Source organism: Mus musculus, chromosome 16 (assembly GCF_000001635.26).
Source record: "Mus musculus strain C57BL/6J chromosome 16, GRCm38.p6 C57BL/6J".
NCBI classification, from domain to species: domain Eukaryota; kingdom Metazoa; phylum Chordata; class Mammalia; order Rodentia; family Muridae; genus Mus; species Mus musculus.
In genome coordinates, this window is record NC_000082.6 from 14,187,828 (window position 1) to 14,205,780 (window position 17,953).

At 47.6% G+C, this 17,953-nt stretch overlaps 2 protein-coding genes across 10 annotated transcripts in view; one reads left to right on the plus strand and one right to left on the minus strand.

Annotated features, from left to right (window-relative positions):
- Nde1 (nudE neurodevelopment protein 1) overlaps positions 1-5,101 on the plus strand; it is a 29,654-nt gene extending 24,553 nt beyond the window's left edge. For 2 of the 5 annotated variants that reach the window (NM_023317.2, NM_001285504.1), the window contains 3 exons: positions 486-577; positions 2,260-2,405; positions 3,891-5,101. In NM_023317.2, coding sequence (NP_075806.2) covers positions 486-577; positions 2,260-2,405; positions 3,891-3,984 — 332 coding nt within the window. In that variant the 3' untranslated portion in view covers positions 3,985-5,101. Of the gene's footprint in view, positions 1-485; positions 578-2,259; positions 2,406-3,762 lie in introns of all 5 variants that reach the window. The other 3 variants (NM_001285503.1, NM_001114085.1, XM_011246000.2) reach the window with 3 other exon arrangements.
- A 1,598-nt stretch (positions 5,102-6,699) lies between these two features.
- Myh11 (myosin, heavy polypeptide 11, smooth muscle) overlaps positions 6,700-17,953 on the minus strand; it is a 97,662-nt gene continuing 86,408 nt past the window's right edge. For 2 of the 5 annotated variants that reach the window (XM_006521843.2, XM_006521845.1), the window contains 9 exons: positions 17,674-17,886; positions 17,280-17,441; positions 16,804-16,932; positions 16,498-16,586; positions 15,286-15,409; positions 14,236-14,444; positions 13,142-13,250; positions 12,868-13,040; positions 6,701-7,357 (listed from right to left, as the gene is read on the minus strand). In XM_006521843.2, coding sequence (XP_006521906.1) covers positions 7,225-7,357; positions 12,868-13,040; positions 13,142-13,250; positions 14,236-14,444; positions 15,286-15,409; positions 16,498-16,586; positions 16,804-16,932; positions 17,280-17,441; positions 17,674-17,886 — 1,341 coding nt within the window. In that variant the 3' untranslated portion in view covers positions 6,701-7,224. Of the gene's footprint in view, positions 7,358-10,222; positions 10,262-12,867; positions 13,041-13,141; positions 13,251-14,235; positions 14,445-15,285; positions 15,410-16,497; positions 16,587-16,803; positions 16,933-17,279; positions 17,442-17,673; positions 17,887-17,953 lie in introns of all 5 variants that reach the window. The other 3 variants (NM_013607.2, XM_006521844.2, NM_001161775.1) reach the window with 3 other exon arrangements.

Consider the following 17,953-nt stretch of genomic DNA (forward strand, 5'->3'; position numbering starts at 1 on the left):
TACCCACCGAGTCATCACTGGCTATGCGAAAGGCTGCTTTTCATGTGGATTGCTTAGCTGGCTGTGGTGATGCCAGACTATAATCCTAATACCCAGCCAAAAGACTGCCAGTGTAAGCCCAGCAGACATAGAGGGACCCTGGCTCTCCCTCCCCAAAATGTGGCTTTTTTTTTTTCACTATGTATATATTTATCCTGATCACTGTTTATGTTAACAAGGTATATGGAATTCTGAGATATACCTAGGCTTGGTTTAAAAGGATTAACCTGTTTTTAAAAAATTAGATGTTTAAGATAATCTTACCAAGGATTCAAAAAAATAAACTGGTAGTTTCTTGGTGTGTTGTCCAATTAATTCCTTACTGAAATAAGATGGTGATTAGAATCAGAGGGAAGGTGTCATCCCCACACCCACAGTTTGAGTGTGGTGACATTAGAACACAGACCTGAGGATCCTGTGACCCATCCTGCTTCTTGCACATTCAGGTCTGGACAGCTCCACTAGTGGGACGCCACTCACACCTGCAGCCCGGATATCAGCCCTAAACATCGTTGGGGACCTGCTTCGGAAAGTTGGGGTAAGTCTGGGCCTTTGTAGAGTTTTTTGTCTGAAGGTTTGTGTAGACATGGGCCCTCTCTTCACTTTCACAGAGACAGACCTCCTAAATGTTAGCGGCTAGTTCATCTATGCCTCTGAGCATCTTCAGCTCATTCGATAGGAGTTTCATTGTAGAGAGCCATGTGTCCAGAATCCAGGTCCCCTTCTTCTTTACAGGCATCTTTAATTTTTCCCCCAAGTAACTTTGGATAATAGGATGGTGTCTCTGTATCTCTGTCTTCTTTCAGGATTGGGCTTCGACATGTAGCCCAGGCCTTCCTTACTCAGGCAGCAGCCTCCTGCCTCACAGTCTCTCAGATTCTGAGATGATAGTTATCAACTACCACGCCCTAGCTGTTACTTCTTATTTGAAAAAAATCCCAGGGCCATTTAAAAATGAGTTAGTCCTCTTCTCTCTCTCCTCCTTCCCTCTCTCTCTCTCTCTCTCTCTCTCTCTCTCTCTCTCTCGTAGAACATCTTAAGAATGGAGAGCAAAAGGCCTTGGCCTTTCTGCTTTATGTTAATTACCAGATGGGTCCACAGGATTCAATGAAGCAACAGAATTCTTTGTATTTGCACTTTCATTTTTAGAAATAAAAGGCCATTTACCATCAGCCCAGCCTGTCCCGGAGGCAGAAAGAGAACACACACACACACACACACACACACACACACACACACAGAGGGTCTGCTTGGCTTGCATGCACAGGTCTGTAGGTCTGTGGATATTTAAGCTTATTTACTCCAAGTTCAAGGCCTTGTTTGAACCTCTCTTACCATCTAATGAGGTAAACAAAGGGAACAATTCCAAAAGTTATTATTATCGTTAGTATTTGCTGAGGGTAGTTCCCGCTGTGTTTTTGTTGTTGTTTGTTTGATACAGGGTCTTGCTATGTATAGCCTAGGCTGGTCTGGAATGTACAGTAGTTCTCCTTCGGTCCTTTGAGTGCTGGGATTATAGGTTTGTACCACCATGTCTATCTCATATTTCAGTAGGTAGAGTTAATTTTCTGGGACTCTTCTGGATATTTTAGATGGGTAGCTTTCAGTACTTGTTCCACTGGGGTTCCACTGGGGCCCTCTTAGAATTTTTGGAACCACAGTTTAGATTGTTTTCTCTGTTGTGGTCCTCATGCTCTATTTGGGTTTGTTGTTTGTTTTGTTGTTTGGTGATGGTAGTGGTGGTGTTTTTTTTTTGTTTGTTGTTGTTTTGTTTTTGTTTTTTAAGATAGTTTCTCTTTGTGCAACCCTGGCTTTCCTGGCGCTCACAGAGCTCACTATGTTGTCCAGGCTGGCCTTGGACTCTCAAAGCTCTTCTTGTCCTCCTGAATGCTGAGATCAAAGGTGTATGTCACCATACACAGTGGCTCTCATACTTTTGTGTTCCTGGATTTTTTTCCCCTCTTTGAGGGGTGGTGAAGGGTATGATAGGAACAGGGTCACATAGCCCAGGCTGGTCTCAAATTTGCTATGTAGCTGTAACTTCTGACCCTCTTCTCTACCTCCCAAGCATTGAGGTTACAGGTATGCTTGCTGTAACTAGTTTGTGTGCCACTGGGGATCAGACCCTGGACTTCATGCACAGCTGGCAAACCTTCCAACCTGACTACTTCTCCAGCCGTTTGTCTATAACTTGACTGATGTAAGTCAATTTCTTTTCAGGCCCTGGAGTCCAAGCTAGCATCATGCAGGAACTTCATGTATGATCAGTCCCCAAGCCGGACAAGTGGGCCAGCCTCAGGACGAGGAACCAAAAACAGAGATGGTGTTGACAGAAGGCCAGGCAGTACCAGTGTGGGCGATAAAGGGTCAGTACCTTTGATACTCTCTGTCAGGACATACCAGGCTGCTCTAGATCAGACAGTAGCCCCAACCTGACCTAGTCTCTCATTTTAAGGCTGTAGGATTATTTCAGCAAACCTTAGCCTTCCTTTTCATGAGACAGAGACTCCCTCTGTAGCCCAGGCTGGCCTTGAATAAGCTTCTCGCTTGAGGGCAAATACGATGATGTCTGAATTTGGGCAGGAAGACAAGTAGAGAGTTGTGTATGTAATGGTGTTTGCGCTGTGAGGAGGCCCTGTTCAAATCCCTTGTTTGGGAGTTGCACTTAACCAAGAACATTTTGTGAGTTGGGATATACTAGGTACTTGTATATGTGGAGTCCCAAGGTCAACTTTAAATAATGTTCCCCAAGTGTCAACAGAGTCTCGGTGGCATGGAACTCACCAAGTATGCTACTAAGCCCCAGGGACCCACTTGCCTCTGCCTCCCTTCAGTGCTGAGATCAAAAGCATGAGCCATCATGTCTGGCTTTTTACATGGGTATTGGGGAATCAAACTCAGGTCCTGATGCTGTGAGGCAAGTACTTTTGCCAACTGAGCTATCTCCAAGCCCTTAGTTTTAAATCTGTGCACCCTTCAAGAATCAGTCCTGCCAGACCAGATTCTCAAAAACAGAGGCTTGCAGCTGTCTCTGGATCTAGGAGTTCCCTGAAAGGAGTCTGCATTGCCCTGGGCCCCAGGCCACGTCAGTGTGATAACTGTGAGGCAAGCGCAGGAGGGAAATGGATTGATCCATGGTACACTTAGCTCTGGACCTTTAAACACAGATCTTTAGATGTATCTATTTTTGAGACCAGGCCTCACTGTGTAGCCCTGGCAGATAGGGGGACTTGAAGAACCTGGGGTATGCTGCCTGTCTTTGTCCCTTGTATGCTGGGATTAAAGGCATACGTACCACCATGCCCAGTCAAAATTTTTATTTAAAATAACATTTTTTTTTCAATTATATTTATTGGGTGGGTGTGCACATGTGCACAAGTATGTTTCCCACAGTGTACATGTGAAGGTCAGAGGACAACTTGCAAAAGTCAGTTCTTTCCTTCTACTGTGTGGGTGCTGGGATTGTTAGGCTAAGCAACAAGCATCTTTACCTGTTGAGCCATCTCTTCAGCCTAAAAAAAACAGATTTTTATTTCTTTTTTTATTTTTTTAAATCCAAGGAGCTGGGAATGTTGCCTAGTAGCAAGTTCCTGCATTCAACTCTCAGTACTCCACAACCCAAGAAGTAGATGCTTTTGTAGGGTCTTCTGAGACTGGGAACTCTTTCGGTAGCCTTGGGAATCAGGAAACCAGATGGCCAGTGTTGTTTTCTTCATTTCACAGGAGAGAAAATTGAGACCCTGTGAGACTTGTTCCGCTCTTGACTTTCACTCTTAGAACCTTGGGGGCCCTGTGCTAGCCACTGGGGTACTGCTGTCTCATCCATTAAATATGGTTTGCTCTGTCTGAAGGTCAGGAAAACGCTTGGAGTTTGGGAAGCCAGCCTCAGAGCCAGCATCACCAGCGCTACCATCCGCCCAGGGTGTGGTCAAGCTTTTGCTTTAGGACCAATGAGAACTGCGCCCTCCCCTGTCTTCCTTACTTTATAGTCGGCTTTTAGTCGCTTTATTTTCAAGGTAGTTTGAGAAATAAGAGCCAGTATCACCAGCGTTCACTTTGTGCCGTGTAGCCTAAACTGACTACGGCTGGTGGTGGTGGCCTTGGCATCATCCCTGTGATGTGGCTCAGTCCCTAGCAGTGTGTGTCATGGAAATGAGCTCACACACACACAGACACCCCGCACAAGGCAGCTCTAACGTATGATGCCACTGGCTTCCTAGAGTTTTAATGGCCTCCAGAGGTGTTTTGCTCAGGAGCTCTCTGCAGCCTGCTTCCAGCTGAAGCTGTCTTCTGGAACATTCTCCTGGTGCTTTTACAGCATGATCAAATTGTATCTAGGACTGGGAGATTACAGAGGCAAAAAAAGGCTTTATTAAACTATGGTCATGTACCTTTGACACTTTAACGCTGTCTGCCTCTTAAGTCAGTGGGAGACTATCCTCTATCGATAAACCCTGACTCCTGTTTTTCTTGAGATCCCTTCCCTGATGTTGGGGTGGCATGTGCATCAAGACACTGGACAACTTGCGTTGCACTGGCCTTTGTTACATCATCCCTAAGAACAGAACTTCATCCAGCCAGCTGGGCTTCATTCAGACACCATAGAGCAACCAGGGTGGTAAAGCCGGAGATGGAGCTCACCGCCAGACGCGCCCTCGGGATGTGGAAAGACCAGCACAGGCTCTGCAAATGCCAGCTCGTCTCTCATCTCTGGGGTGTAGCGCTGCCCCACACTTCAGTGCACAATGAGAAAAGCACACTAATACCAGAGCTTGGCACCCTTCACTGGCTACTAACTTATTTTCTAGTTGATGGGTAAAACTGGCCTAGAGTTGGACCTAGAACTTTTCGTGTGCTACTGACATTACAAGGTGATTTTAAGCTGCTGGCTATTTGTTCTCCTTAGACATAATAACCTGGGGAAAGATGGACTTTATTTTTTATAAGAAATAAAATAAAACCAAAAGAAATCCCTGCTCAATAGATGTGCGTCCTTTCATGTCTGTGCACAGGGCCATGAAGTTTGTTTTTAACCAAGTAATAAAATAATTGAACAAAAAAAGTGTTTTGTGCATTGTATATGTAGTTGTTTGTGTGGATTTGTAGAAACGAGTACACATGTATGGGAATCAAGCCAACATCTGGTGTCTCCCTCAATTGTATGTGTGGTGTATGTAAGTAAACAATTGTATGTGTGGTGTATGTAAGTAAACAACTGTATGTGTGGTGTATGTAAGTAAACAACTGTGTGGTGTATGTAAGTAAACAACTGTATGTGTGGTATATGTAAGTAAACAACTGTATGTGTGGTATATGTAAGTAAACAACTGTATGCGTGGTGTATGTAAGTAAACAGTTGTATGTGTGGCGTATGTAAATAAACAGGTTTGCACACATATGCACAGAGATTGATGTTTAGTGTCTCCTCCCCCTTTTTTATTCCATTCATTTACATCTCATGATATCCCACTTCCCAGTTACCCTTCCACAAGCCCCCCCATCTCACAGCCCCCATCTCCTCCCTCCCCTCTGCCTTTATGAGGGTGCTGTCTGTCTTCTTTCCACTTTAGTTTTAAGCCTGTATCCACCGTTAGGTTAGGTTTTCCTCCAGGGTGGGGTTACAGAAGTGTGCCGCCATGCCCAGCTTTTATTTGGGTTTTGTGGCTCTGAACTCAAAGCCTCATACTTGCAAAGCAAGCACCTTGCACACTGAATCTGATTTGTAAAAATCTCTATTGAAGTCAGCTTTTCAGCAGTGATGTCAGGGAAATGTTTGTCAGTCATTCCAGCTATAGCAGCAATCGGCAGGGGATTGATTGGCTTTTCAGCTTTTCAGTATTTCCTATCTTTTTTTTTTAAATCTGTTGAGTCGGGCTTTAGGAAAGTTTGCATGGCTAGAACTTTTGCCAAGCATGTCTCCCTGTCTCCCTTAAGCACTGTAGTTGGAGAATTAAAGGGCCCTGGCCTGCTTCTGTAGGGTTTTCATGCTAAGAACACTTTTCTTAAATGGTTGTTGGGGGTAGGGTGAGATAGCCTTGGAGTTATGGTCAGCCCTGCCTCAGCCTTCCAAGCCCAAGGATTATGGACATGGGCCACCATGCCCTAAGTGGTTTTTGCTTTTTGTTTTGTTTTTAATGGTTTTGCGCATTTTGTTTGAAGATGAATGTGTTATAGAGGCAGATGTGGTCTACAAATCTGAAGTATTTAAGTCCATTATTTGTGCGTGAGAGAGTATATGCCCCAACACTCATGTAGTGGTCAGAGTACACCTAACTTTATGTGAATTCCAAGGATCAAACTCAGGTCATCAGGCCTGCACTGTGGGTAGTGAGCAGCAGTCCTAAATACTGCATGTCTGGCCTTAATAGAGGTGTCCTGCTGACCCCCTCTGCTAGGCCAAAATACTGTATTGCAATTTAAACAGATGAAAGAAACTTTGTACTTAAAATATTGGTTGAATGTGCTGCCCTCAAAAGGCTTGGGTCCAGAAGTACCATGGACTTTGTGTTTGGGGGATGCTGCGATCTTTGTGCAGCTTGGACACAGGGCCCAGTTCTAAACACAGAATTCATTTGGGCTTCGTGTACACTTTCTTGTAGTGGGATCACTGAGAGGATTAAACGAGTTGCCAAGACAACAGCTGGACAGAAGAGCCAACTCCTTTCTCGTGACTTACAACCTTTTATTAGTGAAAGTGACCATGGGTGCAAATAAGTGTGATTGCTCTGCTCCGCTCGCTCTGGGAGCAGTGTTTCTTTTTTTAATTCAGATGACTAAAAAAGTCACTTGGGCGAAGTGAACTGTGTGTCTGAGGTGTGGCAGGCAGGAAAGGGAAGGGAATTTTCAAACGGGATTTCCTCCCAAACTGGAAGGTCAGGCAGGTCAGGGAAAGGTTGGGAGTGGGTTGGGGGCTGTGGCACCCATTCATGTAACTTCCTCATTTCATGTAAACAAAGTTGCTGGTGACTGTGGCTCCTGACCTGTACGTCTTATTTGGATTTTTCTCTGATAGCCCATCTAAGAACTTGAATTCACACCCTTTGTGCAGGGCTGTGGTTGACTCCTGGTGAGGGGTGGAGTGATTTCTGTGACTTGAGAACGAATGGACACAAGTGCTAAGCAGTCTGCTGGGCTCTGCTGTCGTTTAGTGTTCTGTTTTCCCTGACATGGTGTCCAATCCTGAATTTATTCACTGGCTTTGGTTCCATTGAAGTCTGAGTCCCGAGCGTCCATTTCTTCTTCAGAACCATCTGTGTTTTCAATAACTCTACGGCCCCCAGCCCTTCTGGAAGGAACAAATGAAGCCTCGTTTCCTCTCCTATGGGTTTGAAACAGAAAATACACTTGTCTTTAGTAAGAAAATCTCCCAGTGATTGGAAGAGGCAAGATCAAGGTGAGATCAAACACACACTCAACATGAACGAGTCACAAACAAATTCAGGGTGAGTCCTATCTATTCATTTGGCATGGGATTATTGGTTTTAAAATATTAAAATAGGATTCTGGTCTTGTGTTGGGTTGGGAAAAGAAAAAGGCCAAAACAGGTGTAGGGTAGCGCACAGGCCTGGTGTCATCAGGTAGAAGGTTGTAAAATTATAGATAAAACAGCAGGCCTAGTGCTGTTTTATCTATAATTTCCCACAGGAATAAAAAAAAGGCATGATTTTAGGTTTTCAAAGTGGAGAGGGAGAGTTTCTCAGAGTACAAGCTTTAGTTGAAGGGTGACACAGCGCCATCTGCTGGTGTGTAGCTTCCTGCTCTGAGATTCCCCCATGGTAGAGAGATGGTGTCTAATTTGAGTGTATTTTCCTCATCATGGTCACATGATGCAGAACACAAAGTAGATGTTCAAATGAATAGTTGAAAAATTGTTAATCTGAGGTACATTTTTGTTCTAGTGGGCAGGACAGCCCTGAATCTTCACTACTCCAGCTTTCAGCCTCTGCATGTCCCACCCATCCTGGCTATCCAAGTGGCTGATTTTACTGGAAAGGCTAGATATATAGCATGCAGCCTTGGGCAAGAGAGGAAAGTGGACAGAAAGGGGGACAGGTCAGTTTACTTGAAGCTAGCTTTTGCTATCACAAAAGGTTATGTGGATTTTCAGTGACCTAACACATGATCTTGTTGGGTCAGCACAGCCCTGTTTGACCTGAATGTGAATACAGGTGCTAACACATTTTAGTACAGTTTAGAAAACCAACATTGGGTAACAAAAGCAACTTGCTGGCCATAAGGAGGCTGGAGGGAGAAGCCATGATGGTGTGCCCACCCACTGACCCATTCTTTTCCCCAAAGGAACACATTAGACAGGTAATACACAGCAGATAGGGGCCTCCCTGTGTAAACACTTTGGGGTTTTCTTGAGATGTAGCAATCAAGAATAAATGCTTAAAGTTGTAGCCACTCCCAGAATAAGACACTGGGGCCAGCTTCAGAGGGCCATTTCAGAAGGGCTTCTTCTCTTGAGAGGGTGAAGGGCCTGGACTGTGGTATAGAGGGATGACAGTCAGTGCCCCTCTCCTCATGGCTACACTTTGGCTTCTGAACCCAATGGGTGGTGTCCTGGGGCTAGAAAGAGTGTCTAAGTCTACATTAAGGCTCTAGACACTTTTTGCCGTTTGGAACAGTTTATATTTGTTGACTCAAAGGGTTTATCCCTACATTTCAGAAACAAGTCATACCCTCTCATCAAGAGACTACAGCGGCATTGTTCCAGCTCAGGGATCACTATAGGAGGAAGCAGTTCTAAATCCAAGACAAAAGGTTGATACCAACTCTCAGTTATAGGGCTCCTGAAACACAGGTTTGCTTTAAAACCTCCAGGGTCTCATTCTGGAGAACTGTGGATCTTTCCAAGCACTAATAACCTAGTTTATTCTAGGTGCTGTGAGAAGTCTCCACAGGAAATCAGACTTTGTTTCCTGCTGACTGGGGGCTCCTCTGATCCCCCTTGTATCCTTGGGGATGCTCTCTGCAAGACCTCCATAATTTAAAGTATTTGACAGCAAGAGCAAAGTTGAAACTCTACAAAGAACAGGTGGCTCTAAGCAAGGATATCCTTGAGCTCAGCATGAGATACTGGGGACTCCATTGAGCCATTGTTGCCTGGATACACTATGGAGGAATAAAGGTGCTTAAAATCCTAGGGAAGCAGACGCCTCCTTTTGACAAAGGCTCCATGTGCTTTGAGTTTATTCTCCTATCTCTGGACATGTACATGCCCATGAGGCCTCCAGAAAAAGTTCCTACAGTTGGTGTCCAATTCCCACCCTCATGCACTGAAGATGCAGTAAGCTGTGAGCCCCAGTTCAAGCCGTGTGAAGCCCTGGCATCTGTGCTGGGGCAGGGAGTGCTCATGTCCTTTGACAGGACATGCTGAACCATGAGTAGATGAGTTTCTGGGCTGCGGTCACTGTGGCCCTGGGCTTATTTTATTCTGGAATCGTGACCCAGTCAGTTAGAAACCATGTCCATTCTTTAGGGGTGTGTGCAAAGAGTAAGATGCCATATGTACTCCACGGGGTGTCAACCTTACAACACGATGAGAGTCTTGACAGTGTAATAGTGGCTCCGCATGCAGGTAAGAGTAATCCCAGCAAAAGCACAGTTGGTAAAGTGCGTGTTTACCATGCACGAAGCCCTGGGTTCCGTCCTCAGCATCACTTAAAAGAGTATAGCAGTACACACCTGTCATGTATAGCAGTACACACCTGTCATTGTAGCACTTGGGAGGCAGAAACAGGAAGATTTGTAGCTCAAGGCCAAACTGAGCTACATCAGACGCTGTCTCAAAACAACAAACCAAACTAAAATAACAACAAAAACTCCAACATGCAGTATTTTTAAATCTCATGGAGATGTGATCAGAGTGTTTTGCTAGAAGCCATGTTTGACAGAATGCCAGAGGGAAGGACAATGACTAAGGGATGAGGTCTGCTTACATTCCCAGCTCTGAACTAAGCCAAGCCTTTAGAGTTGGGGGGTGGGGGAGTGTCTCACAGAAATTTGCAAGGACTTGGAAAGGGGAAGACACAGGAAAGGGGTGCAGGGCACAGAGGGATGGGGACACAAAGGAAGGGGTGCTGGGCACAGAGGGATGGGGACAAAGGAAGGAGTGCTGGGTACAGAGATATAAGGGACAGTGTGACACACGAGCTGTAAAGCTGGAGGCACAAGGTACCTGGTGGCTCACTGCGAAGTTTCCTGTGGGGGGGGCCCTCTGAAACAGAGAGAGTCCCCAGAGGTTACCATCCACACTTGGGAAGGAGCCAGTTAACTATGTTAAGGGCACTAGCTTCAGCTTCAATCAAGTAATGAAAGGTACTTCTCAGTCAACATGAACCAGAGAGCCAGCCTGGAGAAGTTGACACTCTAAATAAGGACAGACACCATTTGAACTTCCTTCCTCCTGAGTCACTTGAGAAACACTTAGAAGTTCCAGCATTGCATAAAGGTAAAGAGGCATCAAAAAAAAAAAAACAGTCTGAAAGATCCGTGTTAGACCATAGACCAGAATGCATGTGTGTGGGTGTCGTCTTCATGAACATTGCCTACCTTGTATTTTTCAGACAGGGTCTCACTGGCCTAGAGTTCACTAATTGGACTATGCTTCCTGGCCGGAAGTCCCAGGAATTCTCCTGTTTCTGCCACCCCAGCATTGGGGGTACAAAAATGTGCCACTATACCCAGCTTGCTTACAGGATTAACTTTGGGTCCTTGTGCTAAAAAACAAGCCCTTTAACCAAGTAAGCCACTGTCCTAGCTTGGTCTCTGTTACCTTTGGTGGCAGCTAAGTGGGAAGTGATGGGCAACATGGGAAATGCTTGTGGCATGTAGAAAGCCATTTACCTGGCCAGCAGCACTAAAACTTGCCCATTGATTTCTTGTCTTTTGTTAGGGTTTGCCAACCTCACACAGCTCTAGTGTATGAGTTCATGCTTCTGTGGACCTAGACTTAGAGAATATAGTACATACTGGTACCTCAAAAGGATTTGGTTCTATCTTGGCCTGTACCACCTTAGGTCAAGTATGTGGGGTAGAACCCGCAGAGATGGTCAATACAATCTCAAAAAGCCATTAAGTGTAAGAGAGAACTCAGATAGCTGAGGTGACTATCCTCCAGCAGAGGGCACAAGCCCCACTTTCTTCAGGTCATTGTGGAAACGGGGCCTGTGCACTGAGCTCTCTGTGCTGGAACTTCTCTTACAGTCCTACTAGAGTGGAGAAATTGAAAAGGATGGTTTCTAGTCTGTTGAGTAGGACACATTGTCGTCTTGAGGGATTGGAGGCTCCTTTCAAGATGGATCACGTTAGAAGTAGAAAGATGAAAAAGGGACCAAGATGGAGCCTGGGCAGTCCAGTGCATGGTGGGTTTTTGAGAGAGAAAGATGAGCAGTCAGATGAGTGGGCCCTGTAAGGCTCAGAGAAAGTGTGTATCCAACAAGAGGTCCTGTGATGGTCACTCTACCAAAGGCTATTGTTGACCATGGTATGGTCTAAAGAAGGGTGATTGATGCTACCCAAACATTGTGTGTGGACAGGCGTGGCAGAGGAGCAGGGATAGAGTTTCTCACTCAATGGAATAACTGAGGGAGAGCGAGGCAGTGCCCAGGCACATGCTGGGCATGCAAAGCAGATGAGGACCAGGTTTAACAAGGCCTTGGCTCTTCCACGTAGCTCAGCACAGATGTCAGGGCAGGTGTAGGGGAAAGATGGTGTGAATTTCACGATCATTCCTGCTTTCCGGTTAAAACAGAAGCGAGGGCATCAGTGGGAAGTGAGATGGAGATGAGAGATCACTTACTGGGGTGATTTCAGTGGTTATCAGCACACTCAGAATGGAAGCAGCAGTTGGGGAGTATCATTTGGCTTATTTGTGTCTTGGCTGTGCAGAAGGTATTAGGTTAAGGCTGGACTGGGTACCAGCCAAATGAAGGCAGCAAAACAAGAGAAGAGAGGGCTTCGGGTTGCTGAGGAGGTGTACAGGGGCAGGTGAAGGTTGACCATGGAAAGGAACTTGGGGCCGCTGGGGAAGGAAATGTGGAGGAGCAAGCACCACAGAGCTAGACAGGTAGCTCCAACTGTCAGGATGCCCACAGTACAGTTGGAGTCTAGAGTCTCTCATCACATCCCAGAGTACAGCAAGATCATGGGACAGAAAGCAAGGCTCATGGGATATGGGAATCACAGAGAACAGAGGAGTGAAGAGAGGCTGGAAGACCAGAATGTCCAGAATGGCGGGGTACAGAGAGGGAGGCAGCCCTGAGCAAGAGGATCAAACCTAGTCCCCACAATAGCGTGGGCAGGGCATCTTCACGAGGGGCCACCTGGCAACTTCTAGAGACATTTGTAGTTGTCACAATGCTGGGTAGATGGGCCTGCTAGACACCTGACATGCATAGCACAGCCCAACCCTACCTGACACAGCAGTGTGCGAACCTGAAAGAGAAGGTTCAGAGAATTGTAACCTCCCCCCAGCCTGAAGCAGGCTGGCTCACAAGAGAGAAGGATAAGAAGAAAGGGTTGGTAGTCGTCCATCCTGCAATGCACAACAGGCTTCAAGAGATGGCATCTTCCTCCACCTCCTCCACACAGGAGGGAGTGGGACATATGGGTTAAAGGATAAGAGATGAGTTTCTCAGAGGCCGTGCCCTGCTCAGCTCTATGCCTGCTCCAATGCTGGACTAATAAAAATGTTCAGTGAATCACAAAGGTGGGAGGATGTTAAAAGGCGTTGTTGAGTACAGGGATGCAGGGGAACTGACGCATGGGTTCAGGGCAGGTACTCTAGCTGCTGAGGCCCTTCCAGCTACCTTGGCTCCTCACCTGAGTTTGCTCTTGAGGGCGTTCACCTCACGGCCCATGGCCTCATTGCTCTCTGTGGCCTCATCTAGCTCCCGCTGCAGCTTCCTGCGGTTGGCGTTGATGCGCTGGGACTCCTCCTCTGCCTCTTCCAGCTGCCTCTTCAGCTGCTTGACCTTGGTGTTTCCTTTCTCTGCCTGCCAAGGACAGGGCAATGTGTCAGCAAAGGTCAGCGTAAGGGGTCATGAAGCACCAGGCGAGACCAGGACAGCCAGGAAGAGGCCCCGACTGTGGTTACCTGCTCCTTGTACTGCTCTGCCATCTTGCGCTCATCCTCCACCTGCAGCAGGACCTCCTTTAGCTTCTTGTCCTTTTGCTTCAGCGACTTGGTGGCCGCCTGTTTCTCTCTGTCATGGGGAGGAAAGAGAGGTGGTTTCCAGTTGAGATGGCATTCTTATAATTGGCCTGTTAACCAAGACATGGCATCCCAGCTTCCTTGAGCCCCAGATTCAAGAGCCATTCCAAGAATCAGCCAGATGTAGAATAAAGAAAGTTGGCACAGTTGTAGAACCTTTGTGATGTGGCCTAGCTAGCAGGATGGGTCAGTGGAGGAGGGACTTAAAGGTGATATTTGCCTCTGATTCAGCCCAAACTCCCTGACGCCTGATCCATCAAGAGGGGAGAAGCAGCAGCTACAGGTGCTAACCCCAAACCAAGCTGCTCCACTGTGCCTTTCCCACACGACAGGCTGGAAACTGTGAGGCAAAACAAACCCTTCCTATATTAAGTTGCTCCTGTCAGGTGGTTGGTCACAACAATGAGAAAAGTAACTGATACGTTCAGCATAAGCCACTCCGTGGGGACAAAGTGGATGGTTGAGGTTGGGGGTGACAAGGAAGGAAGGAAGGACAGAGTCGTGGGTTTTTATTATTCTTGTTTTTTTTTTTTTGAGGTGATACAAATGATCATTAGATATATGTAGGTAAATTAAAAACCACAAAACTGTGTGAATCATCTGGAAAGGTGGTATAAATAGCACAGAATCTTTAAAACATTAGGTTGCAAAGATGCAGTGACCCATGATCAGGCAGGGGAGCCTTCCTGTGTCTGTGGCCTGCTGGTGGCCTTTCATGTCCCTAGAGGCAGGGGGAGGTTAAGAAAAGTCCGGGAGCTCCCACAAAGACTGGCTTATGTCTAGAGGACCGTCACCATTCTAACAGCACCTAACATTTTGAGGGGTTGCTCTCAACCAGAGGCAGGCTCAGTACATCCTTGCCCTGTGGCCATAGTCACACACTCCACTGTCATACTCTAGGCCATGAGGCTCTTAGGGTGATTCCCCAAGCGTTCCTTCCTGGTCTCCAGAAAGCTGGAACTCTGGAGCCCCCATACCTGGCCTCCTGTTCAACCTGCTCCTCCAGCTGTGCAATCTTGGCCTCCAGCGCCGCAACAGTGGACTTGAGCTTGGCTTTGACAGCACCTTCTACCTCCTGCAACTTGCTTCGCAGTTCCTTGTTCTGGCGCTCCAGCTGTTGCCGTGCGCTCTCATTCTTCTGAGCCGTGCTGCGTTCTGTGGCCAGCTCATTGCTCAGTTGCTCAGCCTGGGGAAGAGAAATGGCCACGAGGCAGAAGGCATACCACGAGGTGGGGATCAGAATAAGTCTACCACCATTGTTCCCTAAGGCCAGAGCACCTGCTTCCTCTCTCATTTTCTACCCATTCGTTGTCATCTCCAGACTCAACTCAGAAGCCTCCTGTGTCACCTAGACTGAGCCAGAAACCTGTTCTGTTCTGCCCATGCTCCCTAGCCCAGACCCTGAGGGGCTACAGATGGCCCCTTGCACCCATCCAGAGATGCTGAAGAAGCTTCCACTCCACAGTGGCACCAAGGACTCTTGGGACTGGGCAAAAAGCAGTGAGGAAAAACACCAGTGCCATTCACCATGGCCATATGGTGGAGTATAAACAAGATGATGCTGGCTAACAGAAGACCCTGTGGGTCCGTTTAGTCTTCTAAACCACAGTCAGAAACAAGCACGACACACAGAGACATGGAGGAAGAAGGACCCTGTGCCTTATTTTTGGGTCTCCTCTCTTTCTCCTCAATCTCTGGAACTAACACAAAGCATACCTGTGGTGCATGCTACTTAGCCAGTGCTGGGCTACACCTAGATTCTGTTTCAGGAAACCCAAGGCACTCTGCCCTTCCAGTTGGAGAATATGGATGGCCAAGAGGTCTTGCCTCACCATAGCCCTCAGGTGCTTATTTTGAGTCCAGTGGCTAAGTGCCCAATACAGGTGTCCTGCACAGGGCAGAAGCAACTACCCAGAGCTAAAAGGTTAGGTAGGGTCAGGCTCCTTCCTGAGCCCTCTGTGTTAACTTAAATGGCTTGAGTAGGTGTTCCCTCCCTCTCCCCTCACTCTAACCTCAGTATGTCCTACCTGCAGTGTGGCCTTGCGTACTCTATCACTCATGGCCTCCATGTTGCCCTGCTCTTCCTCCAGCTCCTCCTCTAGTTGGGCGATCCTTGCCTCCAGGCGGCGCTTCTCATCCTGCAGTGTATTCCTAGAGGGAATGAAGCTGCTTTGGGGACCCATGGGCCTTCCCCAGTCTTAAGCCTCTCTCCCTAGAAAGGTGTTGTCTCAGGTGGCCCTCATTCTCTAACTGGGAAAACAAGCTCAAGGGAGACCAGAGTCACCCACGGTCACCTGTATCATGGTTTGAATGGGAAATGTCCCTCACAAGCTCATGCACTGGGGGCTCAGTTATCAACTGATCGGCTCTGGTAAATGACTAGATTCTGAGGCTCTGGCTTAATAAGTGGATCCATTCCGTGGTGGCTTCAGGACATGATAGAATTCCTGGATGGTGAAAAGCAGTAAATGAAGGCTTGTTGGAAGAAGCTGGTCATAGGAGGGACAGGGACTTGTATCCTTGGGGTCTCCACTTTTTTTTTAATGCAATTTTAAAAAATTTTTAAAAGATTTATTTATTTATTTTATGTATATGAGTACACTGTAGCTGTCTTCAGACACATCAGAAGGCGGCATCAGATCCTATTACAGATGGTTGTGAGCCACCATGTGGTTGCTGGGAATTGAACTCAGGACCTCTGTAAGAGCAGTCAGTGCTCTTAACCACTGAGCCATCTCTCCATCCCCCCTCCACTCCCTTCTCGATTCACACTGTTTTCTGTCTACCTTGAAGCGAACAGCCTCTTCAGTGTGCATTCGTCACTATGATGCTCTGTACTAGCCTAAGGATCAGCAAAGCCTTCGGCTGAATCCTCTGAAACCATGAGTTAAAATAAGCTTTCTCCTTTAAACATCTGTTGAGTATTTGAGCCATAACACAGCATCCTGCCAGGAAGAGGTGAGCTGGGACTCACACAGACAGATGAGCAAAGCCAGGATGAGGTGGGAACAATCACCTCTGACTTTCTTTGCCCCTGCCACTACTCACTCACAATGAAGTGCCACGTTTCCAAACCAGTAGGTGGGAAAGCCCTGAGGTCAATCCTTTTCCCAGCATGGGTCTGTCCGGTCAGGGCTTAGTGAGCATTGGGTTTGCTATCATTGAAGTGGGGGCTCCAGGGCACACTCAGGCTGGTTGTTCTCACACCCCAAATCCAGTTGCCTCTTTTATATCCTTACCTTCCTGACAAGCTGCTAGCCAGCTCCTCGGCCAGCTCCTCCTTCTCCAGGTCAGCTTGCTTGCGAGCTCTCTCAGCTGCTGCCAGGTCCTGAAGCAGGAGAGAGGCTCTAGCTATCCTGCTCCTGCACAGTTGACGTGCAGCTCCCCTTCTGAGCTCAGGGAGGCTCCCTATGCTCTTTGTGTGAGGGAGGTCCACTCATTCAGAAAGACACTGACAGGAAGGAAGGAAATCTGGGTGCCTGGGTCTGAGGGTCCCACCATAGCACTGTGAGCGGCTGGCTATTGCCAGCAGGGCAAGCCTATACCTCTTGGAGCTGCATGAGGTCTGCCTCCAGACTCTTGGCTTTCTTCTCATTCTCTTTTGAGGTGGCAAAGATCTCATCCCTGGAGGCACGGGCATCATCCAGCTCTCTTTGGAAGTCCTTCATCTGAGCCTGCACAAGCAAGGTCCACTTTACTCACCTGGCTCTGCACAGAGAGACTTACCAACCCCTTGGAATTTCCAGTTTATCTTGGTGAATCCCTGGTACTTGGCTGGGCCCCAGGTCTCCAGTGGCAGAATACTCCATGTTAACTGAAGGGAGTGAACAAGAGCCCAGCAACAGTGCCCCACTCAGAAAACCAACCACCTGTAGCTAAATACCGACACAGAGTCAGCCGCTAACCTACACCTCTGATAGAAGCAGGTTGCTTCCTGAAGTCTCTACACTGATGCACCAGGCTGGGGAGCTGCCTCTTCCTCCAACTGCATCCCCTCCTCCCTCAATACAGCATCACCAACCTGCAGTTTTCGAAGCTGCTTGATGGCTTCCTCCCTCCCTTTGATGGCTGAGTCAGCCTGGAGCTCTAGGTCTTTTAGGTCCCCTTCCAGCTTCTTCTTAGCTGCCGCCGCCAGAGCTCTCTGCTTCCGTTCATCTTCCAGTTCTGTCTCATACTCGTGCAGCTGCGCCAGGAAGAGGGGTACAAGCTGCAAGGATGGCCTCAGAGCCCCGGCTCACTTGGCCACTCCCTGAGCTCCCAGAGACTCGGCAGAACCTGATGTATGTTGCTGGGTGCTGGGATGCCCATTGCTTCCAGCAGGTAGGTTTTAGGGGCTGAGTTTAGGTCATGAATCTTATCAGCAAGTGGGAATGGAAGATGGGGCTGTCCCCAGTCACAGATGGGAGCTGGCTCACCTGCCGCTGTAGCTGCCTCCTCTTCTCCTCATTCTGTTCATCCCGAGCCTGGAGATCGCGTTCAAACTGGCCCTTGAGGGCCTGCATGTTGACCTCTAGCCGCAGCTTGGCATCCTCAGTGGCCTGCAGCTCATCCTCCAACTCCTCCAGCTGGGTTTTCATCTCTTCCATCTGGGTCTCCAAGGCACGCTTGGACTTCTCCAGTTCATGCACCTAGTAAGCAGAATGAGCAGAGCCTTTGCTCAGGGAGGCTTTGCCCTAATGGAATAGAGGCTCGCGA